This window comes from Danio rerio, chromosome 13 (assembly GCF_049306965.1).
Source record: "Danio rerio strain Tuebingen ecotype United States chromosome 13, GRCz12tu, whole genome shotgun sequence".
Taxonomy (NCBI): Eukaryota; Metazoa; Chordata; class Actinopteri; order Cypriniformes; family Danionidae; genus Danio; species Danio rerio.
This window is the reverse complement of record NC_133188.1, coordinates 13,057,264-13,074,189: the sequence shown is the minus strand read 5'-3', so window position 1 is coordinate 13,074,189 and position 16,926 is coordinate 13,057,264. Positions and strand designations below refer to the sequence as shown.

Sequence of the window (16,926 nt, the reverse complement as noted above, 5' to 3'; positions counted from 1 at the left end):
CACAATTTAAAATAAGGTTTCATTAGTTAACTTTAGTTATTATTTACTAACATGAACTAAGAATGAACAATACTTGCAGCATTTTATTCATAGTTCAACATCTTTTAATGTATTATTAAAATCCAAATATGTGCTTGTTAACATTAGCTAATGCACTGTAGGTTAACATGAACTAACAACAAATACATAGATTTTCCTTTAAGATTAATAAATACTATACATTGTTCATTGTCTGTCTGTTGATAAATACAAATACTTCCTTATAGTGTTACAATTTAACACTATAAGCCACTATGGTGGCTAAAATCTTGAAGTCTTAAACTACAAAAATATTTGTTAAATAATAAAACTTATTTTGTATCAAAGGTGTTTGACTTTTTCACTCACTCAATGGTACAAACTTGGACCATCTGACAGTTGGATACTTATTTGTACCATTTTTACCCTTAAATGGTACATATCCATACCCCAAGGTGCAGTTATGACCCATTGAGGGTACAATTTAACTGTTTGTAGCCTAAGGGTCCCCAACCGTACCCTTTTTTCTGACAGTGCACTTTGCAGGCTTTATTAGAGGTCGTCATAACAGAATAGACCGCCAATTACTCTGGCATTTTTATTTATTTTTTATTTTTTATTTTTTTGAGCAGCGGATGCCCTTTCAGACTACAAGAGGAATAAATTAGACAAAAATAATTTGAGCACAAAATTAAAGAGACTAAAACATTTGTTACTTGCCAATTTAAATAATGCCTGTTTATTATAAAGTAAAATAACATTAATGGAGACTGAAGCTATGCCTCTTTCCCTTTGTGCTTCACAAAATAAGGAAATTTACTTATAAAGGGAAAACTTGTAGTATTAATATGTAACCACTAAACAGAATAATCTTCCCAGTGATGAGTTACCCAGATTAATAAATGGACTAAGCCAAAAAGAAAATGAATGAATAAATGAACAGAATAATCTCACTGGGTTAAAATAATAAACAATCAAACAAATTCTTAGAAGGAAACATTGACTGTTTTAGAAGTTTTAGACCTGTCATTAAAAGTTTTTAGCCTCCAGTACCACCATTTTCCAGAACTTCAACTGATATACACAGAGTCTCCAAAATGACTTGTTTCTGTTTCTCAGAGACCTGGCTGCAGTGAAAAATACCCAAACATACTGTAGGAATCACAAGCTTGTTGTAAAATAGATTCTGTTTTTGAAGGCTTAGACCTACCAACACTCCAGTTTTTCACACTTTTTTCCTGCTACCCATTTTGTTATTTCTCCTGTTAAACTGAAAAAAAATGTCTCTATGACTTTAAATGAAGCTACAAGACCTGGTAATACTGTAAAAATGCTGGGTTCCACACAATCCCTTCACCTCATCTCAATGCAAATTGATTTAGTTAGCTTAATGATTTTTACTAATTTGATTTGATTGAATATAAAACAATAACATTGTCCTTAAAAAACTTAAGAACTTTGGTGTTCCAGCTCATTTTAGTTTGAACAAGCAACAAAAATATATACACTGTAAAAAAGCAGGGTTCCACACAATTCATTCACGTTGTCCCAACACAAATTGATTAAGTATATGAGGTGCCGTTTTATGTATGTGTTGATAAGCAAAGTTAAATTTAAACTCTACACGGCACCTCATATAAATAAACTTAACACTTTTAACAAATTTATATGGATTGAACATAAAAAAAATTGTTGTCCCAATGAAATCTCAAGAATTGTGTTGTTTCAGCTCATTTTAAAAAAGTAGTTTGAACGATCAAAATAAAATAAAAAAAATTTTAAAATACCTTTTTATTCTTTACAAAAACAATTTTCCCTGTTACAGGTGCAGTTGTTTTGCTCTAGTAATACCTTCAGAGAACACAGTAGCATCCATACAAGCAGAGATTGATGTGCTGTAGCAGAACTGGTAGATGTCTGTCCAGGCTGATACATGTTTAGGCCATTAATTGGTAGCTAAATTCTTGATGCCCTTTACTGGAGCTTCCAGAAAACCAGCAATAAAAAAATACTAGGGTAAAACCCATAACGCCTGTATCTGCTATTATACAAAGTTAATTTACTTTAAACTCAATGTCCCATATTGTCGCATTCAATAATTTTGACTGCTATGAATTTTCCTTTAACAGGGCATTTAGGAAGAAATGTAATGATCTTGTTATCATTTTATTCACCTTTGATTTTTGTAATATTAATAACAGATTAATGAAAGCACAGGTAACAGTGGCGCAGTAGGTAGTGCTGTTGCCTCACAGCAAGAAGGTCGCTGGTTTGATCCTCGGCTCAGTTGGTGTTTCTGTGTGGAGTTTGCATGTTCTCCCTACGTTCGCATGGGTTTCCTCAAGGTGCTCTAGTTTCCCCCACAGTTTAGTACAGGTGAATTGGGTAGGCTAAATTGTCCGTAGTGTATGAGTGTGTGTGTGAATGTGTGTGTGGATGTTTCCCAGGGATGGGTTGCGGCTGGAAGGGCATCCGCTGCGTAAAAACCAGCTGAATAAGTTGGCGGTTCATTCCGCTGTGGCGACCCTGGATTAATAAAGGAAGCCGACAAGAAAATGAATGAAAGCACAGCACACACATGATCAAACACTGGAAAACATGGTTTGTGAACACAGGCAATTTATCAATCAATAACATAATGAATAGAATTAAATATTAATTTGACGATTAAAATTGGTTTAAAGACTTTTTTGAGCGCGACAAACCAAAATGTGTTTCCAGATTTGACAAAAAAGGCAGCTGAATCTTTTAAATGGAAAAGTTCAAAAGAATCGACTCGCAGAAATACGCCCCCACGTGTTACTAAATTTTTAAAACACAGCCTTTGCACTTCTATAACTGTATATAGATCTACAGCCTATGTGTAAGTTAATAATTATATTAAACTATATTAAAAGAAGGAAATGTTTTTGTTCATGCTTATTCTAACACCCATCTATTCTTAATGCACGTGTTTTTGTTTTTCTCTAAATTTAAAGATTATTGTAACGTTCACATGACACGACATGCAATGACAACTTTCCCCCTTTATTATGTAAGTTGTACAAACTTACCGCAAACCACAAACTGTAAAATGTATTTACATCTAAAAAAATTTTTTTTTTTAAATGAGTGCAACTCAGTGTTGGGAAAAAAGTAATATATGGCAATCTGTAGTCATTTAAAAACGTAACTAAATGTGTTAGTTACTTTTTAAGGACGCAATGTGAATATATATGTACATATATATGTTATTTTATTGTAATTTGCATTTTTTAAAAACTTTTTTAAGGAGATAAGGTAGACGTAAAATTGTAATATATCACTTTTTACCCACTGAAACTGTATTAACAGTATACAATCAAAAGGCATAAACTTAGTTGCCAGGGGTTTAAAAAAACAGGTAAATAAAACACCACAACTCTTATTTTGACCGTGATTTGTGACGTCAGGCTGCGCCGTCTGTTGACAGCCAACACCGGAAGTATCTCCAACAAGCCATCTGTTTCCCAGCCCTTCGGCCCCGTCTCAGGTCAAAATTAATCATTCTGTTTTTAGCATTAATATGTCAAATACTAATCGTATCGTAAATGATGCGGAGACACGTCATCATCGAGACTTCTTAACCGGGACGCGAGAACGGAGCGGGTGTCGACACCAGCATGAGCGCGCTGTCAAACACACACACAGAGAACTGGTAAGACTCTTAACGTACATCTCGACCAACCTGACTTGTTTTTTTTAAATTATACTTGTATACTACGAGTTAAAAGTTTTAGAATAGTCTGTTGTTTTTTATCAGTAACTAAGAAACAGCCCTGCCTTCCCCTTGTGTATCAACAGCTCTATAAATAGCTGTTTTGCAATGTTGTCACATTCATTTGGTATAACATAAGGAGTTCTGTTAAGCCTCAACATAACGAAATGACGAAACCCAAGTATACCAACCTGTTTTTTTTTTTTTGCCTTGCTATATATAGCGACAGTACATATTACAAACATAAACACACTCCCACAGACACTCAAATGGTGTCAGTGTTTTACACCCTGTATAATTACTGTATAATTACTCTGTCATTGCGCTCAGAATGACCCCAGGGGAAGAGATAGACCACACAATGCTGAGCCATCGCAGGAACCAGCTGAACCGGAGGCCCCACAGGTGGATGACTGTGAGAAGATGGGCACTTTGTTCGGGGAGCTCAACAAGTGTTTGAGGGGTCTTGGATTCACCCAGCTCTACTTCGGAGAGAAGATTGTGGAGCCGGTGGTCGTGCTGGTGTTTTGGTTGCTTTTGTGGTTCCTTGGTATCCAAGCGCTTGGCCTCGTGGGAACTCTGTGCATCATTATCATTTACATCCAGAAATAGCAGACGAGAATATACAGATGAAGGACAGTTTTGCCACTTACAGCCAGTAGAGAGGAGATTGAGACTCCTTTCTGTAAACGACAAGCTCCACAACTCCGTTTACGCGGGTGTTGTTTGCTTTCTTGTAATGTGGGTATATATTCAAGAAGGTGAATTATTGAAGATAATCAGAGGATTTACTTTAATTGCTAGAATGATTCCACCAGTCTATGCGCTTTCATGCATAAGGCATTTGTGAAAAGCATGCTTCCCTTCACTCCTGATTGGTGCATAGAGATAGGATGACTGTCGTAACCTGTACAGGTTGAAGAGCTTTATTATAACTGGTTGTACATATCAGCTTGACAGTCATTTGAAATGAAAGTGGTATCCTTGTTGAATGTATTGCTGATGTGTTCCCAGGTTTCAGTCCTGTTTTCTCTACGCAATTGCACTAGAGGGCAACCTTCCTCATTCTTTATAAAAGAGATAGTTCATCCGAAACTGAAAATGATTTTGTCATTTACTCACTTAAACACTAAAGAAGATAAAAAAGACTGGAAACTGGTAACCATTGACTTCCAAAGTAGAAAAAATAAATACTATGGAAGTCAATGGTTACAGGTTTTCAGCTTTCTTTAAAATATCTTCTTTAGTGTTTGGTAGCACAAAGAAACTCACAAAGCTTTAAAATAACTTGAGGGTGATTAAATAGTGAGTCGATTTTCATTTTTGGGTGAACTATCCCTTTTAAGATGTGTTAGGAAATCTAACAGGGATGAATAATTATTCTGAGTTAAAACTTGAATGTGTTAATACTACTGCATGTGAATGTTCTGGGGCTGCTGGGGTATTTTTGGACTTCGTCTGACAGTTTGAATTAAATACAGTTCTCCAAGAGTCTGAGCAGAGGAGGAATCTGTATTAAAACCAAACCTATCATGAAAAAGATCTACGTTATGCACTGTATTTTTGGATTTGTTTATTAACTGATGTTTCTTAAAGGGACAGTTCACCCTAAATTAAAAATGGACTGAGCATTTACTGGTACCAAACCTTTTTTTTTCTGTTGTATACAAAAGATGATATTTTGAAGAATGTTTTGTTCCAGGGATGTCCAGACTCAGTCTTGGAGGGCCGGTGTCCTGCAGATTTTAGCTCCAATTTGCCTCAACACACCTGTACAGATGTTTCTGGAAAGCCTAGTAACAGCTTGATCATCTAGCCCAGGTGTGTCTGATTGAGGTTGGAACTAAACTCTGCAGGACACTGGCTTTCCAGGACTAAGTTCGGACACCCCTGTTTTAAACGGTTAGCAGTAGTAAAACAAAATCATTGCATATACTATTATCGTTATAATGATAATTTTCATATATTGTGCACACACTATGAATATCAATGCCTGCTGCTTTCCAACATCCATCAAAATTCTCTCTATCATCATAAAGAAACTAAGAATTGTAATTTTGGGGTGAACTATCTCTTTTCAATCTGCTTATGCTGTCTGTTAAAGAAATAATGCAATATGAATATTAATGAAATCAAATGATGATTTCATAAATACAACATATTTAGTAGAAATATCTTGAAACAGTTTGTTTTGTAGGATATTCAGAATCAGAAATATATAAAGGCTGTTTTAATAGCACTTAATGCTTTTTGAAATACTACATTTGATTATTATTAAATGATTTAACTTTTTAAGCACGGTTAATTACCTGCTGTTTATGTAACTGTGAATATTTTTGCAAGATGATGTCATACTCATGAAAATCATATTTGATTTTGATTATTTTTTGGTACAGATTTTGAGAAAAACTACTTTGTTTGTAATGTGACATAATTGCTGACATGATGCCAACTTTTGATTTGATGTGATTCTTTTCAGTGTTCATCTGCATCTCATGTGCTGTACTTTTCATTTTACCAACGTATTTGCCACAATTTTTTATTTGCTGGTGGTGGGTTTAATGAGGGATACTTGTATTGATTAAATTATTTTAATTGAGTTGTTTTTTTTATACATTATAAATCATTCTGCAATGTAATTCAACTAAAAACCTGGGTTATCATAATAAAAACAATCATGCTTTAAAATAATTGCAGTTGCCTTTTTCCTTGTAGAAATCCACTAATCATTCATTCATTCCATTTTCATTCGGCTTTGTTGCCACAGCGGAATGAACCGCCAACTTATCCTGCATATGTTTTACACAGCAGATGCCCTTCCAAGTGCCTGCATGTCTGTGTGGGAAACAGGAGCACCCGGAAGAAACCTAAAACCTACACGAACACAAGGAAAACAATCAAACTTCACACAGAAATGCCAACTGGCCCAGGGGCTCGAACAAGTGACCTTCTTACTGTGGGGCGACAGTGCTAACCACTGAGTCTCCATCCACAAATTAAATGAAAGTGTCTATGTCGATGTTTTCCATAACATTTGTGAATATAAAATGTCGAAATCTGCTGTCGTTTCACAACCTATTCTGACCTGGGCTTAGATTATACTTAATAATTTGTGATAATGGTAAATTTGAATAGATTTTATGTGATTTAAAGACTTAATATTGACAAATGTTTAAAGTGCTTTGTCACTTAAAGGCAAAATATAAATATATTATATATATAAATAAATATATGTAGATGTATATATATGTATATGTATATATGTATATGTTTATATATATATGTATATATATGTATGTATACACACACACACATACAGAAAACAATGTGTGCAGAGAGAATGAAAGAGCAAAAAAGGAGAACAAAAGTGAGCAGCTTTGTCCTTTTCTATTTTACGATGTAGTCATAATATTTATATCTATACATCTATTCACAATGCACACTTGATAACATTTTAGGCTTTCCAGTTGTTATTGGGTGCATTAATAGCACCAGCATTTAAAGCGCCTTCATTCAAAAAATGAGACTAATTGGAAATCTGCCCATAGTATACATGTGCTGGTAACAACTCAATTTTCAGTCCTTAATCTTTTGGTGTTACAACTATTACATTCATTACTGCTTCCACTAAATAGCTAATATGACATACATATGACATTATTAACATTAAGGGTCAGTACATGATGGCAGAATTTTTAGGCATTATTTTGCTACACATTTCAACAGAATCCATTTTACTTTACACAAAGTGTTTTTATTTGTTTTACTATATTTGTATTATACACTTCAATCATTACTGGACATCACATTGGTTACTGGCTGGGGGCCAGAGGGGTACAAATACCCTTATCCGCCCTTTATGATGACACCTTGAACCTACAGATACGATTCAGACTGGGGAAACTAAAGCAGACCAAATAGATGGAAGAGTGCTAGAAGACATCATTTCTCAAAAATATGTTTAAATAAATAGTTTGCACCGAAGCACTGTTCATTTCCTTATTTCCTGAAATAAAATTGTCTTTTTTTTTACATTGCTTTATATACACTCACACACCTTTGTACAACATGAAACATATTATCTTCCCTAAGGTAATGGTCCACTATTTCAGGTTTTGCTTTTGCCTTTTTTTTTAAAGGCCTAAATTTTAAGCAGTATGAAGTTCATCTCCATGTGACTTTGAATATGGACCTCATACAGCTCAATCTTTAAAATTCTGCAACTAGAACGCCATAATTAAAATAAATAAATAAAGATTGTGGGCGACACGTTGGCTCAGTGGTTAACACTGTTGCCTCACAGCAAGATGGTCGCTTGTTTGAGTCCCGGCTGGGCCAGATGGCATTTCTGTGTGAAGTTTGCATGTTCTCTCCATGTTGGTTTGGGTTTCCTCCGGGTGCTCTGGTTCCCCCAAACAGTTTAAAGACATTGTTGAATTGAATAAATTAAATTGGTCCTAGTGTATGAGTGTGAATGTGAGAGTGTATGAGTGTTTCCCAGTATTGGGTTGCGGCTGGAAGGGGTAGAAGGACCATCACCTGCATGCAAAACAAAAAACATAAAAAGCAACTAAAGGTACCAGACAACAATCACTTACAACTGTTGAAGATGGTGTGGTTTCTGGAAGGTCCAATAATTCAACCTCTGGTCAGTGGTCACCATTTATTGAGGGACCTAACAGCTCCTCAGATTGGGTAAGCAAAGGTATTTGGTGGCTCACACCAGTCAGGCAGACCATAGTCCTCTTATGAGCTATGAAGAAAAAATATTACAAAGTGTTTAATACATAGCTTCAGTATTTAAATATTACATTCCATGAGAAGCATTGGTTTATTAAACCATAGTCTAATCATACATTATTTTTGTAACTTTAAGAAATGATGGCAGGAAAAGTAAATGCTTGAATCGTTTTTCTTATCTATTTCTTATCTTACCCACAAAACAAAGTATCTCTGGCCCACACAATCAGCTTTTGCTTGGCTTGGCCCACATGACGCAGTGAATTACTGTACATGACTGGACCAAGTCTGGCTTCCAGACAAGAGCCAAACATTGACCATATTTAGGCCAAGTCTCGGCCAAGTTAATAACCCTTAACTGGGTCTGACTTGGGCCAGATATGTTGGTGTGTCACGACCTCAATGAAATTGATAAACCCAATAATCATTGCACTTTAGGTGTGCTATGGGCGTGCTTTTTCTCGAAGCGAGCTGATTGGTAGATTTTTTCTCCTTTATTTAAAAATAATAAAAATGTGGGTCAAGACATTTGACCTTACATAGCCCATATTCATTTTCTTTTTGGCTTAGTCCCTTTATTAATCTGGAATCACCAAAGCGGAATTAACTTCCAACTTATCCAGCATATGTTTTACGCAGCGGATGCCCTTCCAGCCGCAACCTATCTCTGGGCAACATAGCCTATATATCAATTATTAACATCTGGGCCAAATACTACATTTTACAACTGGCCCAAGTATTGTGTGCCGCCTTAAAGATGGTGGCACTTCTGCCAAACCAAGGTCTTGTTTGGCCCACATGTTGCCGAATGAATGCCTGCTGTGCCAGATTTATGCCAAATCTGGGCCAGAATTCTTGCTACCTGGTTATATTTCTATCCTTCACTAAAGCAGCTCTTTGTTTTCTTAGTATCAGCTTTAATTGCTTGTATCCGGCAGCATTAAAACCTCCAACTCCACCTCTGTAAAACGTTCCTCCCTATTGTTCTCATCAGCGATCTGTTAAAAATGTAACTCTCTAAAGTTACCTCTTAACTCTTCTCATCTGTTTTGGAACCGTTCAAAATAAGCAGGTTTTAATCAACCGAGATTTTGTGGTTTAGCAGATGGTAAGTGAACCTAGCCTGTATATATATATATATATATATAGTGTGTGTGTGTGTGTGTGTGTGTGTGTGTGTGTGCGTGCGTGCGTGCCTGTGTATGTTCTTACAGCAAGAAGGTCGCTGGGTCGCTGGTTCGAACCTCCGCTCAGTTGGCGTTTCTCTGTGGAGTTTGCATGTTCTCCCTGCCTTCGCGTGGGTTTCCTCCGGGTGCTCCGGTTTCCCCCACAGTCCAAAGACATGTGGTACAGGTGAATTGGGTAAGCTAAATTGTCAGTAGTGTATGAGTGTGTGTGTGGATGTTTCCCAGAGAGGGTTGTGGCTGGAAGGGCATCCGCTGCGTAAAAACTTGCTGGATAAGTTGGCGGTTCATTCCGCTGTGGCGACCCCGGATTAATAAAGGGACTAAGCCGACAAGAAAATGAATGAATACATATATACATACCATTCATACCGTGAACCATTAGCACATTAGAAATTAAATTATGTTCATGTGTATTCGATATGCTCAGGAAAAATGACCTTCAACTTATTGTGTAAATCTTATTGGTCACTGTGTAAGTTAATTGCAAGCAACAAAAACCATTATTCTATATCTATTCTTCATGTAGACCTATATTAATAAGTTACAGTTCAATAAAAGAAAGAGAAAAGGGGTGAGAGAGAGGGAGGGGAGAGAGAGATAGAGAGAAATTGCGTCATCCTTATAAAACTAGAGTATAAAAACAATCACCAGAGAATCTCTTTCTCTCTTTTCATTCATCACAGCAATACGACTACACTGGGAAATGGCCACTGCAGGGAAGGTTTGTGCACCTGTCTTTTGGTCTCTTTTCATTTGTGCTGCAGAGAAGTTAATGCATTTTTAATAAGACTTCAGTCCCTTTATACACAGAAGCTCATTTTCAATGATTTATTGACAAGGATCAAATACAGCTAATCTATAGTCTATCTAAATGTAATGCTCAAGATTTTATAATTCTGTCTCTGTTGGGGATGCCTTAAGCCATCCAATAAATTTACTGTTAGCTATTCTTTTAAATGCAAATGAAAAATCTAAGATCTACGCATAGTGCTTTATGCATATTAATGTATTGGACTGCCTTTCTGCACTGCTGATTACAATGCTGTGTGTGTTTGTGTGTGTGTACACCTAAAAATGTACAATTGTTTGAACTTATATGGATAAAATATGTACAATCCAAACCTTTGACCCTGCAGTTTGTGCATATTTTACACAAAAATAGACTGGAACAACCCAGCATTTTTAACAAACACACACACACACACAATTACTGTGCAAATATATGATATATGCAATATATCAATATCAAATAATTCTACTGTGCAGATTTATTTTATTTCATTATTATTATTTTTTATGTATTTAGGCCATTCCAAAGTATTTTTTTTGTATTCTAGCATTCAAGTTTTCTTTCACAGGTAATTTGATCGGGTTAATATTTATCTGAGATTGTGAAATGTGTAGCTAAAAACAGATGTTTCATATTTCCACTTGATGCTTCCAAACCAAACAGCTGGACAAGCTCCAACTACAGTTGGAGAGCAGATCAGGCAACGCTTAAGCACAGCAGCGGTTATATAAACATCTGTAGTCAATCATTAAATATATAAAACAAGCTGAGCCAATTTCTTCTGTATGCCGAAGGTGATCAAATGTCGGGCCGCTGTTGCCTGGGAGCCCAAGGCTCCTCTGATGATGGAGGAAATAGAAGTTGCCCCACCACAGGAAGGAGAAATACGAATTAAGGTGGGAAATGTTCCATGAAAGATATAAAATCGTTAAACAGAGTAATACTGTTAACCTGTATTGGTTGTTCTAAAGGTTATAGCTACAGGACTTTGTCACACCGACCTTTACCATCTGGTTGATGGGGACAAGCGAGGTTTTCCTGTCGTACTGGGACACGAGAGCGCTGGTGTAGTGGAGAGTGTTGGGCCTGGAGTCACTGATTACAAACCAGGTCACAAATTTAAACTCATTTCTATATTGATTTATCTATTTATTTGGGATAACAATTTTTAAAAATGAACTCACCTTCAGGCCACTTGAGATGAAGCTACAAGAACTGTTGACTCAACACAAATTTGGGTCAAATATAAGCTTGTAAGTTTGAAATAATGATAAAATAACCACATTTTTTGAACCAAACTTGGGTTGAAACTCCCTCAATAAAACATTAAATAAATATCTGTAGCTTAATTCATGGTTTTTGATGATTTATAAAACACAAATCAATGGCTATCTTAATTATTTACTAATTAATCAATCTGCTTCACAAGTCCTCATAATATTGCCTAGGAGGCACAGGTATAGGTATATCTCATCTTATCTATCTATCTATCTATCTATCTATCTATCTATCTATCTATCTATCTATCTATCTATCTATCTATCTATCTATCTATCTATCTATCTATCTATCTATCTATCTATCTATCTATCTATCTATCTATCTATCTATCTATCTATCTATCTATCTATCTATCTATCTATCTATCTATCTATCTATCTATCTATCCATCCATCCATCCATCCATCCATCCATCCATCCATCCATCCATCCATCCATCCATCCATCCATCCATCCATCCATCCATCCATCCATCCATCCATCCATCCATCCATCCATCCATCCATCCATCCACCTACCTGCCTACCTACATACCTAGGTACCTACCTAGTTTTTTTTACTCTCAATGTACTCATTCAATGTACATTTTATGAATCATCAAAGAGCCCATTTACAGCCAAAAATATATTGCAAAAAAAAAATCTTTAATGGCCTGAAGGTGAGTAAACAAAGTGTTAGTTTTTGGGTGAAGTATGCTTTAAAATAAACAATCATTGTTTACTCCCCCTCATGTTGTCTGAATAAATACATTCAGAGAATCTTATTCAGTTAATCTTTCTGCGTGCTTTGGTGAACAGGTGATAAGGTCATCCCCCTCTTCCTCTCTCAGTGTGGAAAATGCAAGTTCTGCAAGTGTCCAAAAACAAACCTGTGTGAAAGCAGCTGGTGAGAAACGAGCAGAAAGCATTACAGCTGACCTCTTATTTTTCATTTGGCAAACCATCAATGTTTTATCCCTCTTGCAGGGCAACTAAATATCATGACATTATGGCTGAACCTACAAGCCGCTTCACTTGCCGTGGCCAGACCATCTTGCAGTTCATGGGAACCAGCACCTTCTCCGAGTACACCGTCATCAACCAAAATGCTGTGGCAAAGATTGACGAAAATGCTCCTCTCGACCGCGTGTTTTTGCTCGGCTGCGGCATCACTACTGGTTATGGAGCTGCAGTCAACACAGCTGGGGTGTGTATAGATGTTGTTACAACTGAAAATGCACTTGAATTAATGTCTTGGCTTTTTATAACTAAATATTTGCTTTATATAAACAGAACATTTCAAGAGAGGGCAGGAACACTTTAGGAAAAGCAAGCATTAGAAATTCATCACAGCTGTGTGGATGTACACTACCTGACAAAAGTCTTGTCGCCCATTCAAGTTTTAGGAACAACAAATGACTTGACTTCTAGTTAATCATTTGGTAACAGAAGTGGCTTATTTGAAAGACAAAAGCCTCTAGATTATGTTGATTTTACCAAAATAAAATATGACCATGCCTTGATTTTTAATTATTTAATAAAAGTCTTGTCACTTAACAGAAATAATGTACAGTATAGAATATAAAGTCATGCTGCAGTGGAAAAAGAATTAATATTGTGTATGACTCCCATGAGCTTGGATGACTGCAAGCATACATCTCTACAATAGCCCAAATATCATATTAATTACTATACTATACTGATACTGTTGAAGAATTTGACCTCTCCTGTGGTTTGTAATGAAATGGGCAGCATAAATATCTTGATACCTCAGGGTATTGATGTTGCCATTCATTCTGCAGATCTCTCGAACGCCACCATACTGAATGTAACCCCAAACCATGATTTTTCTTTTACCAGACTTGACTGATTTCTGTGAGAATCTTGGGTCCATGCAGGTTCAATAGGTCTTCTGTAGTTATTGTGATGATTGGGATGCAGTTCAACAGATGATTCATCAAAAAAAAAATCAACCTTTTGCCACTTTTCTAAATGATCTACTAGACTTTTGTCAGGGAGTGTATTATTGGTTTTAAATTGGTAGTAAACAAATAAAAAGCCTTTATTGATTAACTGAAATCTTATTTACAAGATTAAAATATTTACTTTAGATTTTAAAGGGGTAATTTTATTTGTACTGTTCTATTTAAAATAGTAATAGGCTATTTTCTCTCCTGTTTTAATCCCTACGACCCATGTGAACATACCATTTGAATATGGTAAATTGTAGATTAGGAAATAAATGCCCACTGCTCCTATTTTTGTCAATATTTATCATAAACAATTTCGAAAGGACAGCTGTGAGGGCACCAATATAAATTTAGCATTTCTGCAATGATTAAAATTAGAAGGAATGCAATGACTTTTTTCCACTATTTAGCACTGCACAGTGTTTTCTTAAGCGGAAATCGTAATTAATGGTTGTTGTATTTTTGTGCGTGATTTGTCTCATTTTTCTTGGGTGGAGCTAAACAGACATTGATGTAGAAGTAGACGTGGATCTTCTCTATTAAAAGACGTTTCACAACTTTCACAGTTTTACAACCTGTCATTTTGGCAGATTGGCTTCAATATAAGCTGTTTTTGGAGTTCTAAATCCACACAGAATGTTTTTATAATACCACAACCAAAAGATCAAAGGGATTTTGATTTCTCAGTTTCCCATTAAACTGGAAGTGAAGCAGTCAGTCAAGATATTATTCATTATTTTGTAAATTGATTTCCACTTTGGTGAAAATATATATTGCAAACTCGATTATTGCAACCATTTTGCAGAAAACAGCATGTTTTACTATAGTTTTTAGGAAACAGAACCAACCCCGTGACATCAGACAAAGCGATATTCCAAGATGGCAGCGCCCTTGCACTAAAAGTCATAGTAAAACATGCCCTTTTCTTAAAAATGGTTACATTAATCGAGTGTTTAATATGTTTTCATTAAAGTGAAAAGCAATTTACAAAATAATGTAAACTTGACTGACTGCTATACTTCCACTTTAAGTTAATGTTTTTATACCACTTGAATATTCATGCGTTTCAGATGTTTACTGAATGGGTAGTTTTCCTAAAATAAAAAAAATACTCTTAATTTACTGTTCCTGTTTTAAATAATCAATCTATATATCAGCAGAAACAGCAGTAGTTTTTATTATCTCCCTGAGCCTAAAACTGAAGACGTGAATTTTAAGGGACTGTTTGATATGGACTAATTAATCATTATACTGTTCAATGAATGCAAACTGTCGTAGATTATTAAAGACTCCAACCCCTCACTGAAAGACAGTTGCACCTTTAGCAAACTTCCTAATTCCTGCATCACAAGGACTTTATGATTGTTTATGTGCATCAAAAGTGGCTGATCTGTTCGGCAAAATATTTGACTCCGTGTCACCGCATCCCAAATGACAAACAATATAACTGAAGAAATCTCCACTGTGCTGAGCGAAAGCGCTTCTTCTGAACAGCGCATCATCGATGACGTAAGCGTGCCCAGGCCCAAATGTAATGTGAGTGCGGGCCGTGGGGGGGGGGGCCAAGTGTGCTTTAGCCCGGTTCAAGGCAACTGTACATAGTGTAAGTACGCCTTAAGCCTCAAACTGGATTCCTTGCTGCAACCCTAATCAAACACAGCTGATCCAACTAATCAAGGTGTTCAAGACTACTAGAGACTATTAAGCAGGTGTGGGTTGGAGCTAAACTATGCAGAGCAGTCGCCCTCTAGGAATTGAGTTTGAGACCACTGCCTTACAGTGACGTCACTCGCTCCATTGAGTGTATTGTGTCTGACTGAGATATGCAGTCTCAGCTTGCAAATCCAAGTTTGCATACTATTGGGAATGTTACATTGCAACGAATGAGCATTACAATAGTAGTTTGTGTTTAGGTTACTCCAGGCTCTGTGTGTGCTGTATTCGGACTCGGTGCTGTCGGTCTGGCTGCAGTCATGGGCTGTAAAAACGCCGGAGCATCTCGCATCTTTGCTGTGGATATCAATGAAAAGAAGTTTGAGAAGGCCAAGGTGTTTGGAGCCACAGATTTCCTGAATCCGAAAGCATACAATAAACCCATCTCTGAAGTGCTGATAGAAATGACCAATGGAGGAGGAGTGGACTTCTCAATCGAGTGCACGGGGAACACTGAAGTAATGGTAAGACCTGACTTGTAAAAAGGTGAATTAGTTATTCGCTTAAAAGCTTTTCAGTACTCGCAGTCTTTCTTTGTGCGAATATAAACAACATCTTTGACCTCAGAGAAGTGCGCTGGAGTCGTGTGCTAAAGGTTGGGGTGTGAGCGTTGTGGTTGGATGGACTAATGTGCAAGACTTTTCTGCAAAGCCAATTCAGCTCATATATGGGAAAACCTGGAAAGGATCTCTGTTTGGAGGTATGTAAACTACCCACCAGTGCTTTCTAAAGCTTTCAGAGTAAAATGTCTGTAAGTATATCTGTTTTTGTAAAGGTTTTAAGTGCAAGGATTCAGTTCCGAAACTGGTTCGTGACTACATGTCTGGCAAAATAATGCTTGATGAGTTTATAACCCACAAAATGAATCTGGAGCAGGTCAACGATGCCATCAACCTCATGAAAACTGGACAAGGGTAACATTCGTCTTTTTTTGTGTGTGTGTGAGGTTAATATGGTTAAAAACAAAAATACTAACCTTTTGATTTCTATCTCACAGCATTCGAACCATCATGACTGTATCCAAATGAGAAGCAAACTGTCGTCACAGGACCAGTTTCTACACTACAGTTATTGTGATTAGCTTTCTCTGCAGCTGTTTGCATTCCATGATCCTCTTTAATGGCATATTGCATCTGCTTTATGAAGTGATTCATAAGTGCATGTAAACATTTAACACTAAACACTGTTCTATTCATCTGCAAGGCAAAACGCTTCTGAAATATTTTGCAAGAAAAAGTAATCCTTGGCAAATAAAAAAGAGACAAGCATATATAAATCATTCAAGAGGTTTTGTGTAACCAATTTATGATGCCGTCAAAATAGTTTATTTCTCTTCTCCGAGCCAGATTTCAACATTGGAAAGTTAAGAAGCTCCAGAAAAATGCAGCTGTAGACTATTCTGAAGAAACATTTAAGACAGACGGATTGCTTGGACTAAATGCAGCCAGTTTAACACACACTGAAATGATTTCTGAAAGGTCTGGATCAAAATAACGGTTTAGAATTTGGTACT

The 16,926-nt window shown here is 36.4% G+C and overlaps 2 protein-coding genes across 2 annotated transcripts; both read left to right on the top strand.

Moving 5' to 3' along the window:
* The first annotated feature begins 3,452 nt into the window (after window positions 1–3,452).
* Window positions 3,453–5,788, top strand: fam241a (family with sequence similarity 241 member A). Its single transcript, NM_001020775.1, is given in 2 exon segments — window positions 3,453–3,694; window positions 4,085–5,788. Coding segments are annotated over 2 exon segments (414 nt in total). The 5' UTR covers window positions 3,453–3,562; the 3' UTR covers window positions 4,367–5,788.
* Window positions 5,789–10,289: 4,501 nt separating this feature from the next.
* Window positions 10,290–16,692, top strand: adh8a (alcohol dehydrogenase 8a). The gene is made up of 9 exons (NM_001001946.4): window positions 10,290–10,402; window positions 11,266–11,367; window positions 11,443–11,581; window positions 12,550–12,637; window positions 12,718–12,937; window positions 15,614–15,877; window positions 15,981–16,113; window positions 16,189–16,327; window positions 16,411–16,692. The coding sequence occupies exons 1-9, from the start codon at window positions 10,385–10,387 to the stop codon at window positions 16,439–16,441; spliced, it is 1,134 nt and encodes a 377-aa protein (NP_001001946.3). The 5' UTR covers window positions 10,290–10,384; the 3' UTR covers window positions 16,442–16,692.
* Window positions 16,693–16,926: the final 234 nt, after the last annotated feature.

What these genes read in the sequence shown, in the direction of transcription:
- adh8a (NM_001001946.4), top strand. An exon ending in AGTCACTGATTACAAACCAG is followed by an intron (nt 11,582 to 12,549) that starts GTCACAAATTTA and finishes TTTGGTGAACAG; the next exon opens with GTGATAAGGTCATCCCCCTC. An exon ending in GAAAGGATCTCTGTTTGGAG is followed by an intron (nt 16,114 to 16,188) that starts GTATGTAAACTA and finishes GTTTTTGTAAAG; the next exon opens with GTTTTAAGTGCAAGGATTCA.